The sequence below is a fragment of the Papaver somniferum genome, chromosome 4, assembly GCF_003573695.1.
Source record: "Papaver somniferum cultivar HN1 chromosome 4, ASM357369v1, whole genome shotgun sequence".
Classification (NCBI taxonomy): Eukaryota; Viridiplantae; Streptophyta; class Magnoliopsida; order Ranunculales; family Papaveraceae; genus Papaver; species Papaver somniferum.
Window position 1 is genome coordinate 27,412,763 of NC_039361.1, and position 19,407 is coordinate 27,432,169.

At 36.4% G+C, this 19,407-nt stretch overlaps 1 protein-coding gene across 1 annotated transcript; it reads right to left on the bottom strand.

Moving 5' to 3' along the window:
- Positions 1–1,130: 1,130 nt before the first annotated feature.
- Positions 1,131–18,999, bottom strand: LOC113272233 (geraniol 8-hydroxylase-like). The gene is made up of 3 exons (XM_026522105.1): positions 18,264–18,999; positions 2,177–2,187; positions 1,131–1,739 (listed from the first exon to the last, which is right to left on the bottom strand). Exons 1-3 carry the CDS (start codon positions 18,997–18,999, stop codon positions 1,131–1,133), a joined length of 1,356 nt encoding a protein of 451 aa, XP_026377890.1.
- Positions 19,000–19,407: the final 408 nt, after the last annotated feature.

Here is a 19,407-nt window from a genome sequence, read left to right on the forward strand (position 1 = left end):
GTACAGCCCTAGGCTTATCGGATGTCGGAACTTAAGAAACCGGATATTACCTAATCCGATTTCATTATGATAAGGAGGTAAAGTCCGATAACGATTTTGGTTCCGAAATCCCAAATCACATATCAGATTAAATCCTATAGGATGTTGAATTTTCAGAAACGAATCTCGGATGGTTATTGACATCCCTATTGGAGATCTTCTACCATAAAACTTATTCTTTTGATAAGATAAAATTGGAACTGATTATTAGCAACCTATAATATAGGAGTATTGGAGATGAAATTGTCTCATTCAGAAGCGTATCTTCACAATTTTCTGATTATATAGTAGTTCTCTAATCGGAATCACAATCTTAATTTGACTACTCTAGTTCTGATTTTGAATCAGTAATCTGTCTTGTAAAGTTAGAGTTTCCCGATTATCTTCCAAGTCGGTTGATGAACAATAACTTTGAGAGAATCAGAAGAGAGAGAAATAATATTCAAAATAAAATTTCTATTAATGAACAATCTTGTTTACATTATGAGCCTTTCTGGCTATATATATCTAATACAAATATTTACATGTGAATAACTTTTATCTCAAGTGTTCGCTCGCGAGCATGTGACGTCGGGGATTCAATTAGTTTTTCTGACTTGTGCGTATTTGGACCCGAGACAACTTTCCTTTTTAACCATGTGGGATTCCAGGTCTTAACTCAGCAGACAACTTCAAGTTTCTTCTCAGCTTTTGAGGTTGAGCTCAGTTCTTCCATGTTTACTTTCGTGTTTCTTCTCCAGTTGGCTACGTGTGAATGAATCTTTGACATATGACCTTCAATCCAGTCTCAGCTCTCAGCTATAGAATTCTTCAGTTGTCAGTATTTTGATAGATGTTATATTTTGTCATCTACAATTATATGATATATTATTTATGTATAATTTGAATTGACATTCTATATGATACAAAACATGTTATTAACAACTCACATTATATGAGTCGATGGTATATCATAGAAATTGAATCTCCTTCTTATATATGATACATAACGCGAAGCAATTTAATGAGACTAGCACGAGCATAAAGACCTGGTACAAATTATAATACAAATACAAGATAACAAACTATAATCATCTAGTACCTTTCATCATTTATAACCTAATAGTTGGAATAGCTCGAAGACGAGTAGCCTTTGCTAATGTAAATCCAAATTCTTCTTCCATATCCAAATCCTCTGGTTTCAACCCATTTTCCATTTTCCAGTCAAATGATTGTAGAAGAAAACACACCATTAAATGTATTATTCTATGCGCTAACGGTAAACCAGGACAAATTCGTCGACCAGACCCAAATGGAATCAACTCAAAATCTTGGCTTTTATAATCAGTGTTTGAGTCTAAAAATATTTCGGGGCAAAAATCTGTTGGGTCCTTCCACATGGTAGGATCTCGTCCGATAGCCCATACATTGACTAGTACCTGAGCACCTTTGGGGACAACAAAATCATTAATTTTAACATCGATCTCTGCTTTATGAGGAACTAAAAACGGAACTGGTGGGTGAAGTCGTAATGTTTCTTTCACAATTGCTTGCAAATAAGGTAGTCGAACAATATCTGATTCCTCAATTGTTCGTCCTTTCCCTAAAATGTCTGAAATCTCTTGCTGAGCTTTTTTCATCTTAGTCGGGTTATGAAGTAATTCCGCCACTACCCATTCTACCGTGGACGAGGTAGTATCCATACCAGCAGCAAAAAAATCCTGTTTAATTCACATGAACCATATTTTTAATTGAATACATTCCAAACACTAAACACTACTGCTTCAGTCAAAAAGGGTCAAAGAAATGTATACACGTTATAACATAACACACAAAGAATATATAATCCATTCGTTTCAAAAATATAGGCTTGGTTTTCTTTTTTGGGTATGTCAATTTGTCAAAAGGATAGGCTGATCCCCTTTAATGGAAAGTCAAATATTGTGACTTTACAAACTATGGAAAGTCCATATTATGGACCACATCTCTATCTGTTAACAAATTTGTGGACCATTTCTATCTCCTGTTTTTCTCTTTAACTTTTTCTTCTAGAACAACTTTGGGAAAAAATAAAAAAAATGGCTTAAATGATTGTTTTCTTATGTTTTGTGCAAAATCACCTATTTTTTTAAAACGTAGGGAGTATTATAGTACTAACCTTAAGTAAATCTTTGATTTCATGACGTTGAAGCTGAATTTCCATTTTCATGGGATGGATCAAGAATCATATTGTAGTTGCAGGAAATCCTACACTACACCCTTCATATGATTTCATTGTTGATCAACTCATTTTTAGGTTTTTTACTCTTAATTTTATTGATTAATTTTTGAATGTTCTTACAAGAAAGATAAAGAAGTCAAGAATGATCTCTGCTCTGAACTTTCTCTCTCCTATTTACTTGTTTCTTACTCAAAAAAGATCTCTCTCTTCTTTACAACTCGAATGACTATTTATAAGGAAATACATAGTGGATGACAGCTAATTTGTCCTTTATTTTTGGATATGGTTTGCGACATTCTCGCAACCTTACAGATGTTAATTTCGCAAACTCTCTAATCTTCGCAAGACTATTACATCTTTCTCGTGACCTTAGATGACGTCATTTATTCTATCATTTCTGAAACTGTTCTGCGACGTTGTTATGCTGCGTCATTGATAACTTCGCTGAAACATTGTCATTGCGAAATTCTGATCCTACATCTTGCCTCTTCTCATATCTTCTCTGCAAAGTAGAGAATGATGTGAGAAATGCCGCAGCTGCTTATCTTTTCATATTCCACATTTATCACACGTACTCTCTCTTCCATTTATTTCTTGACACATCTTATGTAACCGCTACTTTTCAACCGCTCACGTCTCTTCGTCTTAATGGTGTTTATTTCTTCGAGTAAAAAATCTTCTTTATATACTCTTCTTACCCCCTTTTTCCACTTTTCTTTTTACTTTCTCTTCTATTTTTATTCTCTCATCTCTGCAACTCTGTTATTCTTCTGCAAATTCTGCTGCTGTAATTTTTTCTTCCTTCAATCCTTTTACTTTCTATACATTCCCATACTCTATATTCAAACATGGCTCCAAGTGGTCATAGATATGAGAAGAATTTACAAGATGTCCAAAAATATCTTGCTGATAAAGGTTTCACACTCTCCACCATTCCTGGTGAGAATGCCAAATCAATTCTTTCTGTCAAGCTTTTCTCTAATCAATATTGTGATGATCAATCAATCATAATTTCTCTAGGTCAAATTCTCGCAGGTCTCCCCATTCCTCTTTATGACCCTGACATTCCTTTATTTTATGAGATTCTCGCTCATCCAAACTTCTCGCGAGCTATCTTTCAACTAAGTGGGGATTGCATCCGTCTGATGCTGGAATTCACTAATCGTGGTGCTGGTAGAGGATCTCTTTACTCCAAATAACTTAGGGATCCAAAATTTGCAAACCTAGAGATAGTTGCTGAGAAGTATACAGTGGTGAATTTCTTTGAGAACTACGAACTTATCTCCATGAAGAAAGAGAATACTCGCTGGGGTATTCGATTAAAAAAGAAAGATAACATTGATGAAGCCAAAATTCTTATGCAAGATATTGACTGGCATTCTGGTAAAAACACAACCCCTCGCCAATCCAAAGATGATAAATGATGTGTTTTTCCTTTAATGCTAAAGGGACCCTACATTGCTGGATCAAACGTTCTTCCTGCGAATCTCGCTGCATATCAACCTTGGGTTTTCTCTTGGCCCAAGAAGGAGAAAGAGGTATGTTTCTCCCCTTTAACTCATTTTATATTTCTTTATTGATTTTTACTATTCTGTTTGCTAACTCTTGCGACATTCCGCAGATCCAAAAACTGAAGGATAGTTATAACAGGACTGGGAAATCTAGTACTATGTTAGCTCTTCGCTCATACACAGATGAGGTAAGAAATTTTCTCTTATGAATTTAAATAGTAATGTTACTTCCATGCTTCCATTTCTTATTTCTATTTGTTTGTGAAGATTGTTGCTGAAGTAGACGAATCTGTTGATGCTGCGAAGATTGGTGATAAAGGTAAAGGTGCTCTTCGCAGGGAAAAATCAACTGGTCCTCCTCCAAAGAAAAGAAAAGTTTGTTCTTCTTCTCCTTCAAATGTTCCTCCTAACGAAAATTCCGAAAGTGATAAGGGTGATGAGGATAACGATGATCTTGCTGCAACTGAAGATTCTCCACCCGAATCTTCTATGGCTAAGCTTACTGGCCTCTTTTCTGATTCTCTACAAGGAATGGGAGATAGCCAATTCGCAAATACCTGCAAAGCTCTCGCTACCCTTTGTGATGTCCCTTTACTATATGGTGATAGCTCTCTTCGTGGAGTTTCTAGATCAGTGACTCCCGACTTCTTGCATTCTCTCAATAGTCTAGTATACTTTTATCCTTTTACTTCTTCATTGTTATAACTCAAAATCTCTTTTTATATTAATATTTTTTATATCTTTTCGCAGGCTAGAAAAGCTTCTTTTGCTGTTGCCTCAGATCTAGAGAGAAGACGCGAAAATCTTGAAAAGAATAATCTTCAATTTCGCAAAAAGAATGAAGAATTAGAAGTTGAAGTTAAAGGTCTTCACGAGAAAAATAGACAATTGGAAATTGATTCTTCCTCGTATAAGAACAAAATTTCTAGTCTTCAACAAGCTAATAATCAGCTTTACGGTATGTTACTTTTCTCTTTTCTCTTTATTCATTCATCCTGTTGTTTTATCTTATTTAAATGATCCTTTTTGCAGACATTTATGGTCTTTCTGATGAAGCTAACCTTCTTCACTCATTTCCTAATTCCTTGGATAATGATACCCTTCTTGAACGTCTTAACAATTCCTTAAATAGCTTCTCAAATGATAGAATTTCATCTCTTTCTCTAAATGAACTTAGATCGAAATTTCGCCTCTTAGAAATTGATCATAGATCCAGTTTAGGCTTAGCCAACAGATTTAAGCGTCTCCTTATTGATTCCAAAGAGAAAACCAATGAGTTAAGAACCAAAATTAGCGGTCTCATAGATGATAAGGATCGTATCTCTGATCAAGGTGCCAAGGCTTTGGCGAAATTCCAAGAGGCTCTCCTTGAAGTTCAACTTGAGCGAGATGAAGCTAACCGCAAGAATATTGAACTCTGCGAAAGGGAAAATCAAATTCGTTCTCGTCTTCTCATAAGTAGTGAGGATGAATTTTCTGGGCTGCGAAAATTTTAGATGATGCTAGAAAAGATTTAGGCGTAAATGTTAGTCTCCAAGTTGAACATACAGCCTTGATTAGAGATGATTTCTGACAGAGAAGGTTGCTAATTGCTCTTCTTTACTAATCTTTTGCTTCTTATGAATTTTCATCAAGTTAATAATTGATTGTCTTTTTCGCAGATTCTGAAAATAAATATCGTGAAAAGATTGAAGAACTTGAAGCTGAAAAGGAGGAACTCGCAAAGAATCTTTCTTCTCGCAACGACAAGTATTCTAGATTAAGAATCAAATCAATCACTTGCGAATTTTAAGAATGACGCTATGCATTTTCGCAATCAAACCATCCAAATGGTTTGTGATGATCATAATATCCCACATTCTGATTATCCTTGTCTTTTAGAAGAAATCCCACAGAATACTCCCAGTTTGATTATCTCTGATAGCGAAGCTGACGATGAAGAATCTGATAGTGATGGAAGTTCTGATGGTGATGAAGATTCTGACGCAGATGAAGAAGGAAACAAGTCTGATGAAGATAATGAAGGATTAACCAAGAAATAGTCTTTACTTCTTTCTTTGATTCTTTGTAATACTTGTACATTTATTTCTTCTTTCTGTATATTTGTGTTTCTTTCATTTTGACCTGCATAAATTAAAAAAATTCTTCTTTGCAATACAGTTAATCAATATAATCATTAAGTCTTGAATTTTTGAGTAAATCTCTCATATGGAGACAAATAACATTTTCTAATTTCATACATTCCCATACTTGCCTCTGTTATTTGAATCCAAATGAGAGATTTCATAAAAAAATTCTTTTTGTATAATTTCGCAACCTTTTGCGAAGTGAATTTTGTTTCTTTTCAAAATCTCATTCCTGTGTGGTCTTATTTTGCCTTCCTAATTAAAGGTCTTATTATGCCACCTCTTGTCATTGCGACAAAATCGCAGGACGTCCTTGCACTTTCATGCAAAAACCGATTGATCTTGACTTAACTTTTTCTTTTGTATTATGGCCTCTTCAGGAATGTTGCGACAATATGACAGGCCTAAATATTCTTGCGAAAATAAATCCCTATGACATTGTCGTCTTGCGACGAAATCGCAGGATGTCTTCGCACTTTCATGCGAAAACCCATTGATCTCGTCTTATCCTTTTCTTTTGTATTATTGCCTCTTCAGGATTGTTGCACAAATATGACAAGCCTTAATATCCTTGCGCATAAAAATCCTCATGACATTTACGTCTTAAGACACTTATCAGCTCCCTAATGGAAGGTGCCGCCCTTATCTTCCCCCTGGTTGCCCCTTCAAGGAGGCGTACTTCTACCATACAAGGTTAGCTTCTCCCATCCAGTCTTAACAACAACCAGTTGTTTTCGCATCTTCTTATCCCTTTTACCTATAGGGCTTATGGTTACGAGACTGCACCCTAAGTGGGGTTTTCTTCAGGCCGAGTGAGTATAAGCTAGGACTTGTCAAGAATGGCAAGGACGCTTCAAACGCCCCCGGCACTCTTGACTCAACCGTGTACCTCGGCGCCTTGATCAGATTCTGCACTCCTTGGGAGAGTCCTTATTACCTTAGTCGCCCAACCTAAATCATATGCTTAAGCTGAGAATCCAAGGTGCCTCTCCCGGATGGGCTTTATTGACCCCAAATATCCATGACTCAGGTTCCGGGGGTGGTGTAGCCTTTCCCTGAGCCATGCTACAGGTACCCCCTTATATGACGTACTTTAGGTCTTACATTTGCCTCTTACGAAATTGTATTCGCGAACTAGGGTGTACGCCATAAAGGTTCGCCTCTTTCTCTTTTGTCATTCTTCTCTGATTATTTTCTGTAAAATTCATTATCTCTGCGAGAGTCTCGCAAATCATTATATTATATCTGAATTTCACAATCTCAATTTTGGTGTTCAATCAAATGTATTTTTGAGAATTTTACTTATTGCGAGAATATCGCAACAACTTAATCAGTCATACATTTCTTGTTTTTATTACCTTTGCCATCCTCTGCTTCTTTATTATTTTCTGCTACTGCTTCTTTGGCAGTGGTATGTTCATCATTTTTATTCGGAGCTAGCATTAATTTCGCAACACCTCTTCTTCTTTCCTTTCGATTGTATCCACCATCAACCTCTCACTTCTTTGTACATCTTTGATTTTGTGTCGCCAGTTTTCCTTCTTGTTTGCTCTTCCTTCGCAAGTTTCTATCTCAGTTTCATCTCTTTCCTTCGACCCAATCTCCCTTTATGATTCCTACACCATTGGAGTGAGGGAATTTGATGCACTGGTGGAAAGTTGAAGCTACACCTAGAATCCCAGGTAGCCAAGGTCGACCAATTAACGCATTGTAAGGTGATTCTACATCAACGACATATAATGAGATTTCAGAAGATATTCCCTTCAATGGAATTCGCGTAGTAACCTCCCGTTTAGGCTTGTTAGCAGTACCATTAAAACCATATATCTTATACGTTGATGGTATAAGATCATCATCTCTTCCACCCATGGTTTTATAAGTATGATAAAATAAGATGTTCACAGAGCTTCCATTATCGACTAGAATTCTATTGATTGCCCATGAATCTTCAGCTTCATCATCCTCATCTTCTTTTGGTTTTGGATTAATTTCTAATTTTATTACCAATGGATTGTCATGCACCTCTTCTCCTTCGGGAATTTCTTCTACAATAAAATAAATGATCTGTTTCTGCCATTCCTCTAGTGGCGAGATTTTCGCAATATTCACAATTTCTCGTCCATTATTATCTCTTGCGAACACTCTACTCAAAACATTATCATGAAAATCTTCAATTGTCTTATATGAATGTACGATAGAGTGACAGAATAGATTTTTTGCTTTTGCACCAACTTCTATGAAGAATGTTTCTTTCTTTTTCATCGTATTCACTTTGTGATGTTCTGGCAGTGGTGGTAATGGTTGAGATTGCGGATGCCCTACCAGAAAGTCATTTAGTTTTCCTTGATCTATCATTCTCAAAATAATTATCTTTACATTTCTGCAATCGTTTGTGGTATGTCCATGAAAATGATGATAAAAACAAAATTCATGACTTCTGTGGTTTGGAGGTGGTTCCGTTTCCATGTTCCATGGTGTTGGTATATTCTCCATCAAAATTATAGCTTCCCATATCTTCTCCACACTTGCATTTAGAGGTGGCATCTTGATTTCTTCCCATATTAATTTGTGACCTCCTTGTCCTCTATTAAAGTTTGGTCTTTTACCTCCATAAGTTTCTTGCGGTTGATCGAGTATTTGATTCTTGTTATTTCCTCCACGATTGTAGAAATTTCTTTCTCTTTCATACTCTTCTTGATCTCGGCTCCCCATAGCTACCAATTTCTGCTGATTGTTACTTGTCATCTTTTCTTGTTGTACTTGCGAAGTATTCGCCACTATGTTTATTAGCTTGGGTAACAAGCTTGCATTCGCTGTTTGTGAACTGGTGTTCGCAACTGGATATGATTCCATTTCATTTTGTCTTTCCTCTAGAGCAATGTATTCTTCTTGAAGTTCTCGCAATTCAGTCATTGTAATCGTATTCTTGACTGTGAAAATCTGGACATACAACAGGTTTGTTGCAAACATAGCATTGATAAATGATAATATGAGATATCTCTCATCTACACGGCCAGCCATTTCGCTACACATAGTTCTCCATCTTTTAGTCAAGTGTTTCAAACTTTCGCCAATCCTTTGTTTTAATCCAAACACATCTTCTATACCAGGTCGTGAGGAATTATTACTTATATATGCTCCCAAGAATGTGGTCTGCAGATGATTGAAAAAGGTTATTGTATTCTTTGGTAAACCTTCAAACCATTTTAACGCTTCTCCTGTTAAGCTGGATGCGAAATATTTGCACAATACCGCATCATTATTTTCCCATTGTAACATGCACCTCACATAAGCTTTAATGTGCTGAATTGCACAAGTTGTTCCATCAAAAATGCTGGTTGAAAATTGCATTTCAGTGGTATTCCTCCTAATTGTACTTCCCTTGTAAATGGAGTTTTCGCAGCTTCTTCTATTGCTTCATCCAATTGTCTTTTACCTACTTCTCCTCTGTTATTCAGAATTCCTTGATAGACACATTTTTGTGTCTTATATAATCTCAATTGTATATATTATTAGTGCTTGATTTTATATTTATTATGGCTTTTTATGTCCCTGTAGGTATTTTTGGAGAAATAAGCTTTTGCGGCGAAATTGGCTAAAAAAGTGGTTTTTGCGCTCATGGGAGAAAATTACTATACGGACCCTCGATTTTGTATAAGGGGTAACCTATTTCCAGGCAGCTGCTAAAGGGAGAACAACACAGGATAGGGGGACACCCACCTTCTTCACGATTTGAATCAAAAAGAATTGGCGGGAAAAGATACCTCACGTCTGTAGATTTTGGACGTGAAGCTTTGGGCAGTTTTAAAGAGATTCAACACCGGAAATTGATTGGGATGGACTTGATATGACTTAACAAGTTCATTAGAAGCAATTGGACCGATCAACTTGGGCTGGAATTGCCGGAAAAAGGAAACAGAGTAAAAAAGGAAACACGGTCCCTGTCGAGTTTGTTTTTGGACATTCAGAGAGATTAAATGCAAGAAACTCTTTCCAAAGATACATATTATATCTAAGGAAGAGTTTGAGATAAGTGGGAAGGCTCAGAAACGCGTGAAACAATTTATGGAAGGAATTATTGTCGTGACTGCCAAGGAAGGAAAGAAGAATTTTGATGCGATTTGGGAAAGATTCAATGACCCTTTTGTGTATAAATAGGATGCTTAGGTACCCTAGAAGAAATAACGGAGAGTTTGGGGTCGAGAGGAGAGCTCAGGAGGCGAGAATCAGAGATTACAGGAGGCCCGTCTCTGCTGCTGCTACTGCTACACGAAGATCCTGAAGAACACGAAGAACAGACTTCCACAGACAGTCGTTCTTCAACTGTGACAAGGAAAGACGCTAAACAGTCTTAAAACAACAGCAACAGAAGCACTTCAGTTTTATCGTTCTTTTCTGGACGCCTTCTGTGGGTCGCAGATTTACTGATTTTATTCTTTTCACTCTTTTAATCAACTTTTGGGCTATAAACATGTATTTTGAGCAAATGATTAATATGAGGAGATAAACCCTAACACTGGGATGACGGAGGAAGCCCTATTTCACGCATGTGAAAATTCTAATAATTCTTTTATGACTATTTGCATTGATTTTTAATTGACTTATGATTTTTATTGAATGGGTGTGATTTCGTTTGATGGTGTATGCTTGGTCTATGTATTTTTGATACATCATGCTTTTGATTTACAGTCATTTCTTTTCAAAAATCTATTTTTGGCAAAGAACAAGAGTCCATGTTTTTATTATTTGAACTATAATTGATTGGAATTATTATTTGAGTCGCATGAATGGAATTTGGTGGAATCCTGAGTCTCAGTATCTCTCGAAATTGTGACAAACCTTTTGTATATATATTTTATATTTTTATTTTAAGTTTAGAACCCAATCTTATCAAGTCCGAGTTAAACGAATCTTATTACCACTTTTTCTACAACAATTAAAATCACATCAATTTTTGGTGCCGCCGACGCGGATTTGCTTTTAGGGTTTTTAGACTTAGTTTTTTTTTTTTTTTTTAGGTTTTTATTATTTTTGTTCTTTTTTACGTTTTTGGGCATTTGTCTTTTGTCTACAGGTTTTGGATCATAAAGCGAATTGAGCCAAGGAGTTTGGTGATTTCGTAAAGACTGGAACTTAAAGCATAAAGACTTGAAGCAAAAGATTAAAGCGAAAAGAACGGAAAAGAAGACAATTTCATTTTAGATATTTTTTTTAGGGTTTGTTTATTTATTTTTATTAAAAAAAAAGAGAGAGAGAGAGAGAGAGAGAGAGAGAGAGAACTGTATTAGGGTTTGCTATTTTTGTAATTTTTTCTTTTCTTTTTGGACACTTGGACATTGGACTTTGGACATTATTATTTTTAAACCCTAAGGAAGGGTTGGTTTAAATACAAACTGTGTGCAGGGAAGGACGGTGATTACGATATCACCTCGGCCCCTCGGGTTCGTACATAACATAGGAATTGTGGCCCGAGTCGACTTCAGCGGTTCTTCGCCCGTCTGGTACGGGAGGTAAGTTTTCGAAACACCCGCGAATCCCCTGTCAGCGGGTTTACTGTATTCCTTAAGGTGAATATATGCTGAGGACTTGAATACGGTTGCTTTTAATTCCTAGTAAAGGGCAAGGACTGTCCATACAAGATAAGGGTTCGGATTTCATCACCGTTCTCTTCTTGCCCGCCTTAGGAATACGAAACCAAACGCGAACCTAAGCCTAAAATTTTGACTAGAACTAGACCTATAGGGTAACGAGCTTAATAGGAAAGTAGTTTGAAGAATATTGGTTACTCTTTTGAGCATACTTCGAAGTTCTTGATGGTTTCTGTGAGTTGAATGCGTGACTGCGCCGCCTTGTAACCGGTGAGGCCTTGGGTATCAAAGCTCCACTGAGATTCCCTCGCCTTGATTCAATTTACTTTGACTCGGATTGATTCCAGAGGGGTTTTCTCATATTGTAACGAGTTCCTTTTCGAAAGAATAGAAGCTGGTCTAGTGACAATCTAAGTGGAGCCATCATGCTTTTTATTTGCTAGAAATTTAGGTTTGTTTTGGTCGAGTCAGCCTTGTTTGTGATTGTGTAGAATTCCCTTGCAATTAAGAATGTCGAACTGGTATAATAGAAGCAAATACAATGATTATCGACCTGAATTTGAATATGGACATCATCCTTTTTATGACCATGTTGGGAATAGTGGTTGGGAACGCCATCCTTTGGAAGGATATGGGTCATACCCTGGTGAGCCCAATTACTATCCACACATACATCAGTCTTACGAGCAAGAAGATTATAGTACTAGTTCTTCGTCTCTAGAGGATACAATCAAACTATTGAAAAGTAGTCCTTTTTATGATCCCTCTGTTCCTATTCCTCCTTTAGAAGAGTCCCTCAGGGAGTTAGCTGAGTCGACGCGTAAGTTAGCTGAGATGAATAGTGTAATTATAGACGAAAGAACTACAATAATGAGTGAACTTTCTATAGAGGAATCCCTCAAGCTGATGGCTGAGACGAACGAAAGACTTGCTCGAAATAATCTTACTTTCAAATACAGTGATTCCAATAGTACCCTTGAAAATGAGGATAGTTATTTGCATAATCAAGATGACGAGGATAAAATTGGTAACACTACTTGTTTATATGAGGTTCAACCATTTTCATGATATTATGATGATTATGACGAGGATAGTGTTGATGAAGAATTTGAAATATGTATGCATAGTGATCAGGAATTTGTTACTCCAAATGAACTTTATGATGATAGTGTTATTTCTGGTTCAGATCCCGATAATTTGAATAATTATTCACCTATTCAAAAGGACGAGGATTTGACTAGAGATACCCTCGTTTTAGACGATGTAGTATTTCCTGTTTACAAAGCCGATAATGATTTAGAGGAACGAGTTTATTCTGAGAATAATGTTTTAGAGTCTAGCGATTTAGAAACAATAGTCTTAGACGAAGAAGATGAACTCGTAGAGATGAGTGAGGATGAACCTGACTTAGAAGAATCAATTGACCATTTCCAGGAATATGATGACCTAGAAATTAGGGAAGTTGTGATTAGTCTTTCTAGAGACACAGAAAACTCTAAGTTTGGGGGTGATTATCATTCTCCATGTGCTTTAACTATTAGAAAGGTCCCTCACTTGGGACTTGACATATGTGCCTCAACCATTTTACAAGATTATCTTCACACACGTTTTCCTAAACCTAGTGATGTCCATAAGGAAGTTCAATTGTTAGAAACCCATCCTCTGGTTGATGAGGTTAGACCAGGCTATGATACCAAGATCGACTTTGTTTTCCCACCAAATATTTTTGAACCAATTATGGGAACGTATAAATTTCAGATGTGTCAATTATTAAGTTTTGAGACTAAACCTAATTACTTTAGGAGATTAGGGTCGACACATTTGTTTAAGGAAGACCACCAGTTTCATCGTGGTTGATTGTGTGAGTCAAAACTGATTGACTTTAAGGATCCTCAATTATTCAGATTATTATTATGTGCTTTTAAATTTTTACTTGAGTTTCTTCAGACTCTAATACCTGAACCGGATCTTAGCTTTGAGGAATTCCAACCCATGAAAATATTTTATCTAGACCCTTTCATAGAGCCTGAACCTGAACCACAGCTCGATGTAGTTGTCTTAAACATGAAACTATACAAGGGTGTGCTTTATTTGCTTATTTTCTTGACAGGTTGCAGATTCCTTTTATTTGTGATAGCTCTATTTGGTTTTGATGACCCACAGAAATTTCGGCTACTACTTTTTGATTCTATGAGGTGACTAATCCTTTCTTAGTCTGGCTGAAGACTTTAAACTTAGCACTTCTTGGGAGGTAACCCAACATTCATGCGACACGGTAATATCTTTCCTTATCTCTTTTGCTTCAAATGATAACAGTTTCTCCTTGTTCGTGCTTTTAATTCATCTTTAGAACATTGAGGACAATGTTAGATTTAAGTTTGGGGGTAGGGGAGAAACTTTTTAGTTGCATTAATAAACTCCAGAGCCTAGAAATTTATGCGTATTTAGGATGGCACTAACCAATCTAAGTGGATGGAAGCATTTTGGTTGTAGGAGTTGAGGAACCAATCTGAATAGATGGAAACATCTAGAAGAGTCTATTCATAAAAGCACAGAGCTCAGGTGTTAGAAATAACATTATAGTTTCACCATATCTCGTTGAGTCCTTTTCACTTCAATTTTTATTTTATTTTGTTTTTAAACTATGTTTCTCTAAGTGATTAGGTGGGGCTCACGATTCAAGTTGTTACCAATGTTAGGGTGAATTAGAGTGATTGAGATACCATGAAAAAAAATGGTAGTTACCAAAAAGTTGAAAAAAAAATGGTAGTTACCAAAAAGTTGAAAAAAAAAATTATTATGAAAAAAAAAATTGAATTGAGACCAGACCATTTGACCAAAAGGAATAAATTCAATAAAGTCGACCACTGGTACCCTTGTATATGCCAGTTGTGTTGACCTAGAGTTAGGTTATCGACCACTGGTTCCCTTGTATATGCCAGTGTGTTGATATTAGTCAGACTAATATCTCAATCCATTAGGATAGGTTCATTTTGGCGGAGGCCTTCAGACAGATATGGGAAACGTCGTTCACTTAGTAAACATCAAAACCATCTATGTTTTTTTATATCCATCTTCTTGATCTATCCATGTGATTAGTTTTGACTCCGGATATTGATGTCCATAGTGCGACTATCTGAGTAGAGCTCTGTTACTTATATATGAATTTTAGTATGCTTGAGTGCAAACTCGTGTACAGCAATTGGAATTTCGCATCACGGTACTTCTTCCTGTATTCAATAAGTATGCCAACCAAGGAGATTCTTTAGTGCCTTCCAAGGTTCTGCGTAGATAGATAAGGTCTCGAGTAAAGGTTTTGTGGGTATATCTCTTGTAAGCCCTCCGGAGACAACACTCCGCCACTAGGGACACCTAGGGGTTTAAAGGCTTATTGCATACGCTAAATGCAATCGACGATGCCTGCGACAGTGAGTTAGGATTTTATTTTCTATTTGATTTGCTCGAGGACTAGCAAATAATAAGTTTGGGGGTATTTGATAGGCACATTTTTGTGTCTTATATAATCTCAATTGTATATATTATTAGTGCTCGATTTTATATTTATTATGGCTTTTTATGTCCCTGTAGGTATTTTTGGAGAAATAAGCTTTTGCGGCGAAATTGGCTAAAAAAGTGGTTTTTGCGCTCATGGGAGAAAATTACTATACGGACCCTCGATTTTGGATAAGGGGTAACCTATTTCCAGGCAGCTGCTAAAGGGAGAACAACACAGGATAGGAGGACACCCACCTTCTTCACGATTTGAATCAAAAAGAATTGGCGGTAAAAGATACCTCACGTCTGCAGATTTTGGACGTGAAGCTTTGGGCAGTTTTAAAGAGATTCAACACCGGAAATTGATTGGGCTGGACTTGATATGACTTAACAAGTTCATTAGAAGCAATTGGACCGATCAATTTGGGCTGGAATTGCCGGAAAAAGGAAACATAGTAAAAAAGGAAACACGGTCCCTGTTGAGTTTGTTTTTGAACATTCAGAGAGATTAAATGCAAGAAACTCTTTCCAAAGATACATATTATATCTAAGGAAGAGTTTGAGATAAGTGGGAAGGGTCAGAAACGCGTGAAACAATTTATGGAAGGAATTATTGTCGTGACTGCCAAGGAAGGAAAGAAGAATTTTGATGCGATTTGGGAAAGATTCAATGACCCTTTTGTGTATAAATAGGATGCTTAGGTACCCCTAGAAGAAATAACGGAGAGCTTGGGGTCGAGAGGAGAGCGCAGGAGGCGAGAATCAGAGATTACAGGAGGCCCGTCTCTGCTGCTGCTGCTGCTACACGAAGATCTTGAAGAACACGAAGAACAGACTTCCACAGACAATCGTTCTTCAACTGTGACAAGGACAGACGCTACACAGTCTTAAAACAACAGCAACAGAAGACTTTAGTTTTATCGTTCTTTTCTGGACGCCTTCTGTGGGTCGCAGATTCACTGATTTTATTCTTTTCACTCTTTTAATCAACTTTTGGGCTATAAACATGTATTTTGAGCAAGTGATTAATATGAGGAGCTAAACCCTAACACTGGGATGACGGATGAAGCCCTATTTCACACATGTGGTAATTCTAATAATTCTTTTATGACTATTTGCATTGATTTTTAATTGACTTATGATTTTTATTGAATGGGTGTGATTTCGTATGATGGTGTATGCTTGGTCTATGTATTTTTGATACATCATGCTTTTGATTTACAGTCATTGCTTTTCAAAAATCTATTTTTGGCAAAGAACAAGAGTCCATGTTTTTATTATTTGAACTATAATTGATTGGAAGTCGCATGAATGGAATTTGGTGGAATCCTGAGTCTCAGTATCTCTCGACATTGTGACAAACCTTTTGTATATATATTTTCTATTTTTATTTTAAGTTTAGAACCCAATCTTATCAAGTCCGAGTTGAACGAATCTTATTACCACTTTTTCTACAACAATTAAAATCACATCATTCCTCTCATTTCTTCTAATTCTTTCAAGATTTGTTTATTTACACCTGAATCTTGACCCATTGGTCTCTTTAATTTTGCTTCTCTTCTTCTGCGTTCATGTCTATCTTCTCTTGCGAAATTTTGTATCTCTTCTTCATTATCCTCATCTCGTCTTCTTCTGCGATTCTCTTCCTCATCCCTATCTTGAATTCGCAAATGATGATGTCGTTCATTTTCCCCTCCGTAATTTTGTTCATTTCTTATCAGTTCAATTCGCTGTCTTTCAGCCATTCTCTTTACTCTATCATACTCCTCATTGAGATTATCGTTATTCCGGTTTTGTATACGCCTTCTTTCTCGATTGTCATGATTGTTCTGGCGAATTGTCTCCTGAAGCTCTTGTTCTTCCATTTCCGCTCTCAATCTTTAACGTTCACAAATTAAACGTGCTTGTTCAGCATTATGTCTTTCAATTTCTTCTTCAATTGTCTGTTGATTTCTTTGAGTTTCTCTCACATGTAAAATTCTTCTTCCTTCCTCTTGATTTCCTTCGCCATCTTGGTTATTTTGTCTCTGATTTTGCCCGTTCTCTTGATTTCCTCCAATTTGCCCATTATCAAAAGTTTCATTTTTTGGAACGTAACGATCATCAATTCTTTCTCTATTTTCATAATATTCTTCATTAGGATTTGATATTTCTTCTTGAATACTATTTCCAGCATTGATTGTGGGTGAATTTCGCCTCATTTCTCTTCTAGTCGATCTTGAATATGATTTTGTAATACTTCTCGATCTTCTATTCTGTAGTCTTATATTCTCCATCTTTAATTCGTGATTTTTCCTTGTTAAATTTGCACGCTCTTCTGCTTCAGCTCTTCTTTCTTCATGTATTCTTCGTCTCAATGTTTCTAACGCTCCAATTTCCTCACCTCCATGAAGTATTCCTTCATCTGCTTCTTGATTTCTCTCTTCCTGTCTATAATTTCTGTTTTGTTGCTCTTCTTCTATTTCTTCTGCTGAATTTGATCGCCAAGTGTGTATGCTCACCCTGTCATAATCTGTATTCCTCTCTTGAACTAGTGTTTGTTGAATTGGCGGTTGAATTTGATTTTTTCTATTATTTCTCATTCTAGTAGATTCTCCCATTTCACTTCTTTCTCTTCCGGCAATTCTTTTGCTTCTTCTTATAGTAGTCGGTTGTTCGGATGTATTTCTTCTTCTAGCCATTTCTTCAATGCTAACAGTATTGCAAGAAATTATGAAAAATTCTCGATCAACCACTTTAAATTTTCACAAATCTCAATATCAATTTTTAGCTTTTTCTAAAATAATCTTCAACTCCTCCCTGTTTCTAGCGCCATTATGTAGTTGCAGGAAATCCTACACTACACCCCTCATATGATTTCATTGTTGATCAACTCATTTTTAGGTTTTTTACTCTTAAGTTTATTGATTAATTTTTGAATGTTCTTACAAGAAAGATAAAGAAGTCAAGAATGATCTCTGCTCTGAACTTTCTCTCTCCTATTTACTTGTTTCCTACTCAAAAAAGATCTCTCTCTTCTTTACAACTCGAATGACTATTTATAAGGAAATACATAGTGGATGACAGCTAATCTGTCCTTTATTTTCGGATATGGTTTGCGACATTCTCGCAATCTTACATATGTTAATTTCGCAAACTCTTTAATCTTCGCAAGACTATTACATCTTTCTCGTGACCTTAGATGACGTCATTTATTCTATCATTTTTGAAACTGTTCTGCGACGCTGTTATGCTGCGTCATTGATAACTTCGCTCAAACATTGTCATTGCGAAATTCTGATCCTACACATATCTAGCAAGTCACCTTTCCCCTCTCTAGAAGGCAACGATAACAGTTTCTGCTCTATAATCTTCTCAAATATCTCATCCAATACTCCAAAATGCTTACTCATACCACGTCTCACACCTTGCAGATCCATGAATCTAATCATCGGAAAATAATCAGACAAATTTGGTCTTCCTGCTTCCACCATTACTCCTCTAACAGCATCTTTAAAAGCACAAACAGATGCTGAACCAAAATCATTAGCTAAATCGATTGAAAAGAAAATATTCGATATCAAATTAAGAACAGTAGTAAAAGCAACTTGACCAACATCAACCGCAGAACCAGTGTTGGCGCTTCGCCGTATGTAAGAAACAAGTTCCTCTAACTTTTGTTGCCTTTGGCTTTGGTTTGAATCAAGTTTTTGAGTAGTGAAAATATGTGAATTTGTCAACTTTCTAAGTGTTCTCCACTGAGCAGTAGGAGGTAACCATGCCATTGAAAATTTATGGTAATTGGATACGGTAACAGCGTCTATGACTGTCCTGCTAGAAAACGATTGATCATGGTTTTGTAGGATTTCTTTGGCTATTGCTGAAGAAGGAATGACTATTGTTGTTAAGGAACCGAGTTTTAGTGACATTAATGGACCGTAAACTCCAGCAAATTGACTTAGTGACTGGTGAGGTTTCTTGCCGAGTTTAAAAAGATTTCCAAAGATGGGCAATGGAATTGGACCAGGTGGGAGATCTGTGGTGAAAATTTCGTAACCCATGAAAATATTTTGAGAAGTATTAAAGGAAGTAGAATTAACAGAAGAAGATTCAAGTACTCCATTTCTTTTGCTCTCTCTTGAAACTTAAAATTTCCAACAATGCAGGTTACATAGTACCCTGAAGTGCATGATTTATGGAATCAAATAATTGACTTATGTACCCCCTAAATCTTCTTGTTGTTTTTTAATAGATATTGTTTGGCAAAACGATAAGTTCGTACACAGTACACGCGCTTAGCCTTGTTATATTCCCCACAGACTTCTAGAATCTGGAGTGTTAAATCAATTCTCTGTAAAGCAGTGCAAGTACTACAGAGGAAATGATAGATCTGAGAATTTGAGTACAGGATGAAATTTGGGTGTAGGACAGGCAGACCAGCCTTAACCCGTAAACTTCACATTGATAAG

Excerpts from the sequence above, each read along its gene's own strand:
- LOC113272233 (XM_026522105.1), bottom strand. The coding sequence starts at position 18,999 with ATGGGTTACGAAATTTTCACCACAGATCTCCCACCTGGTCCAATTCCA.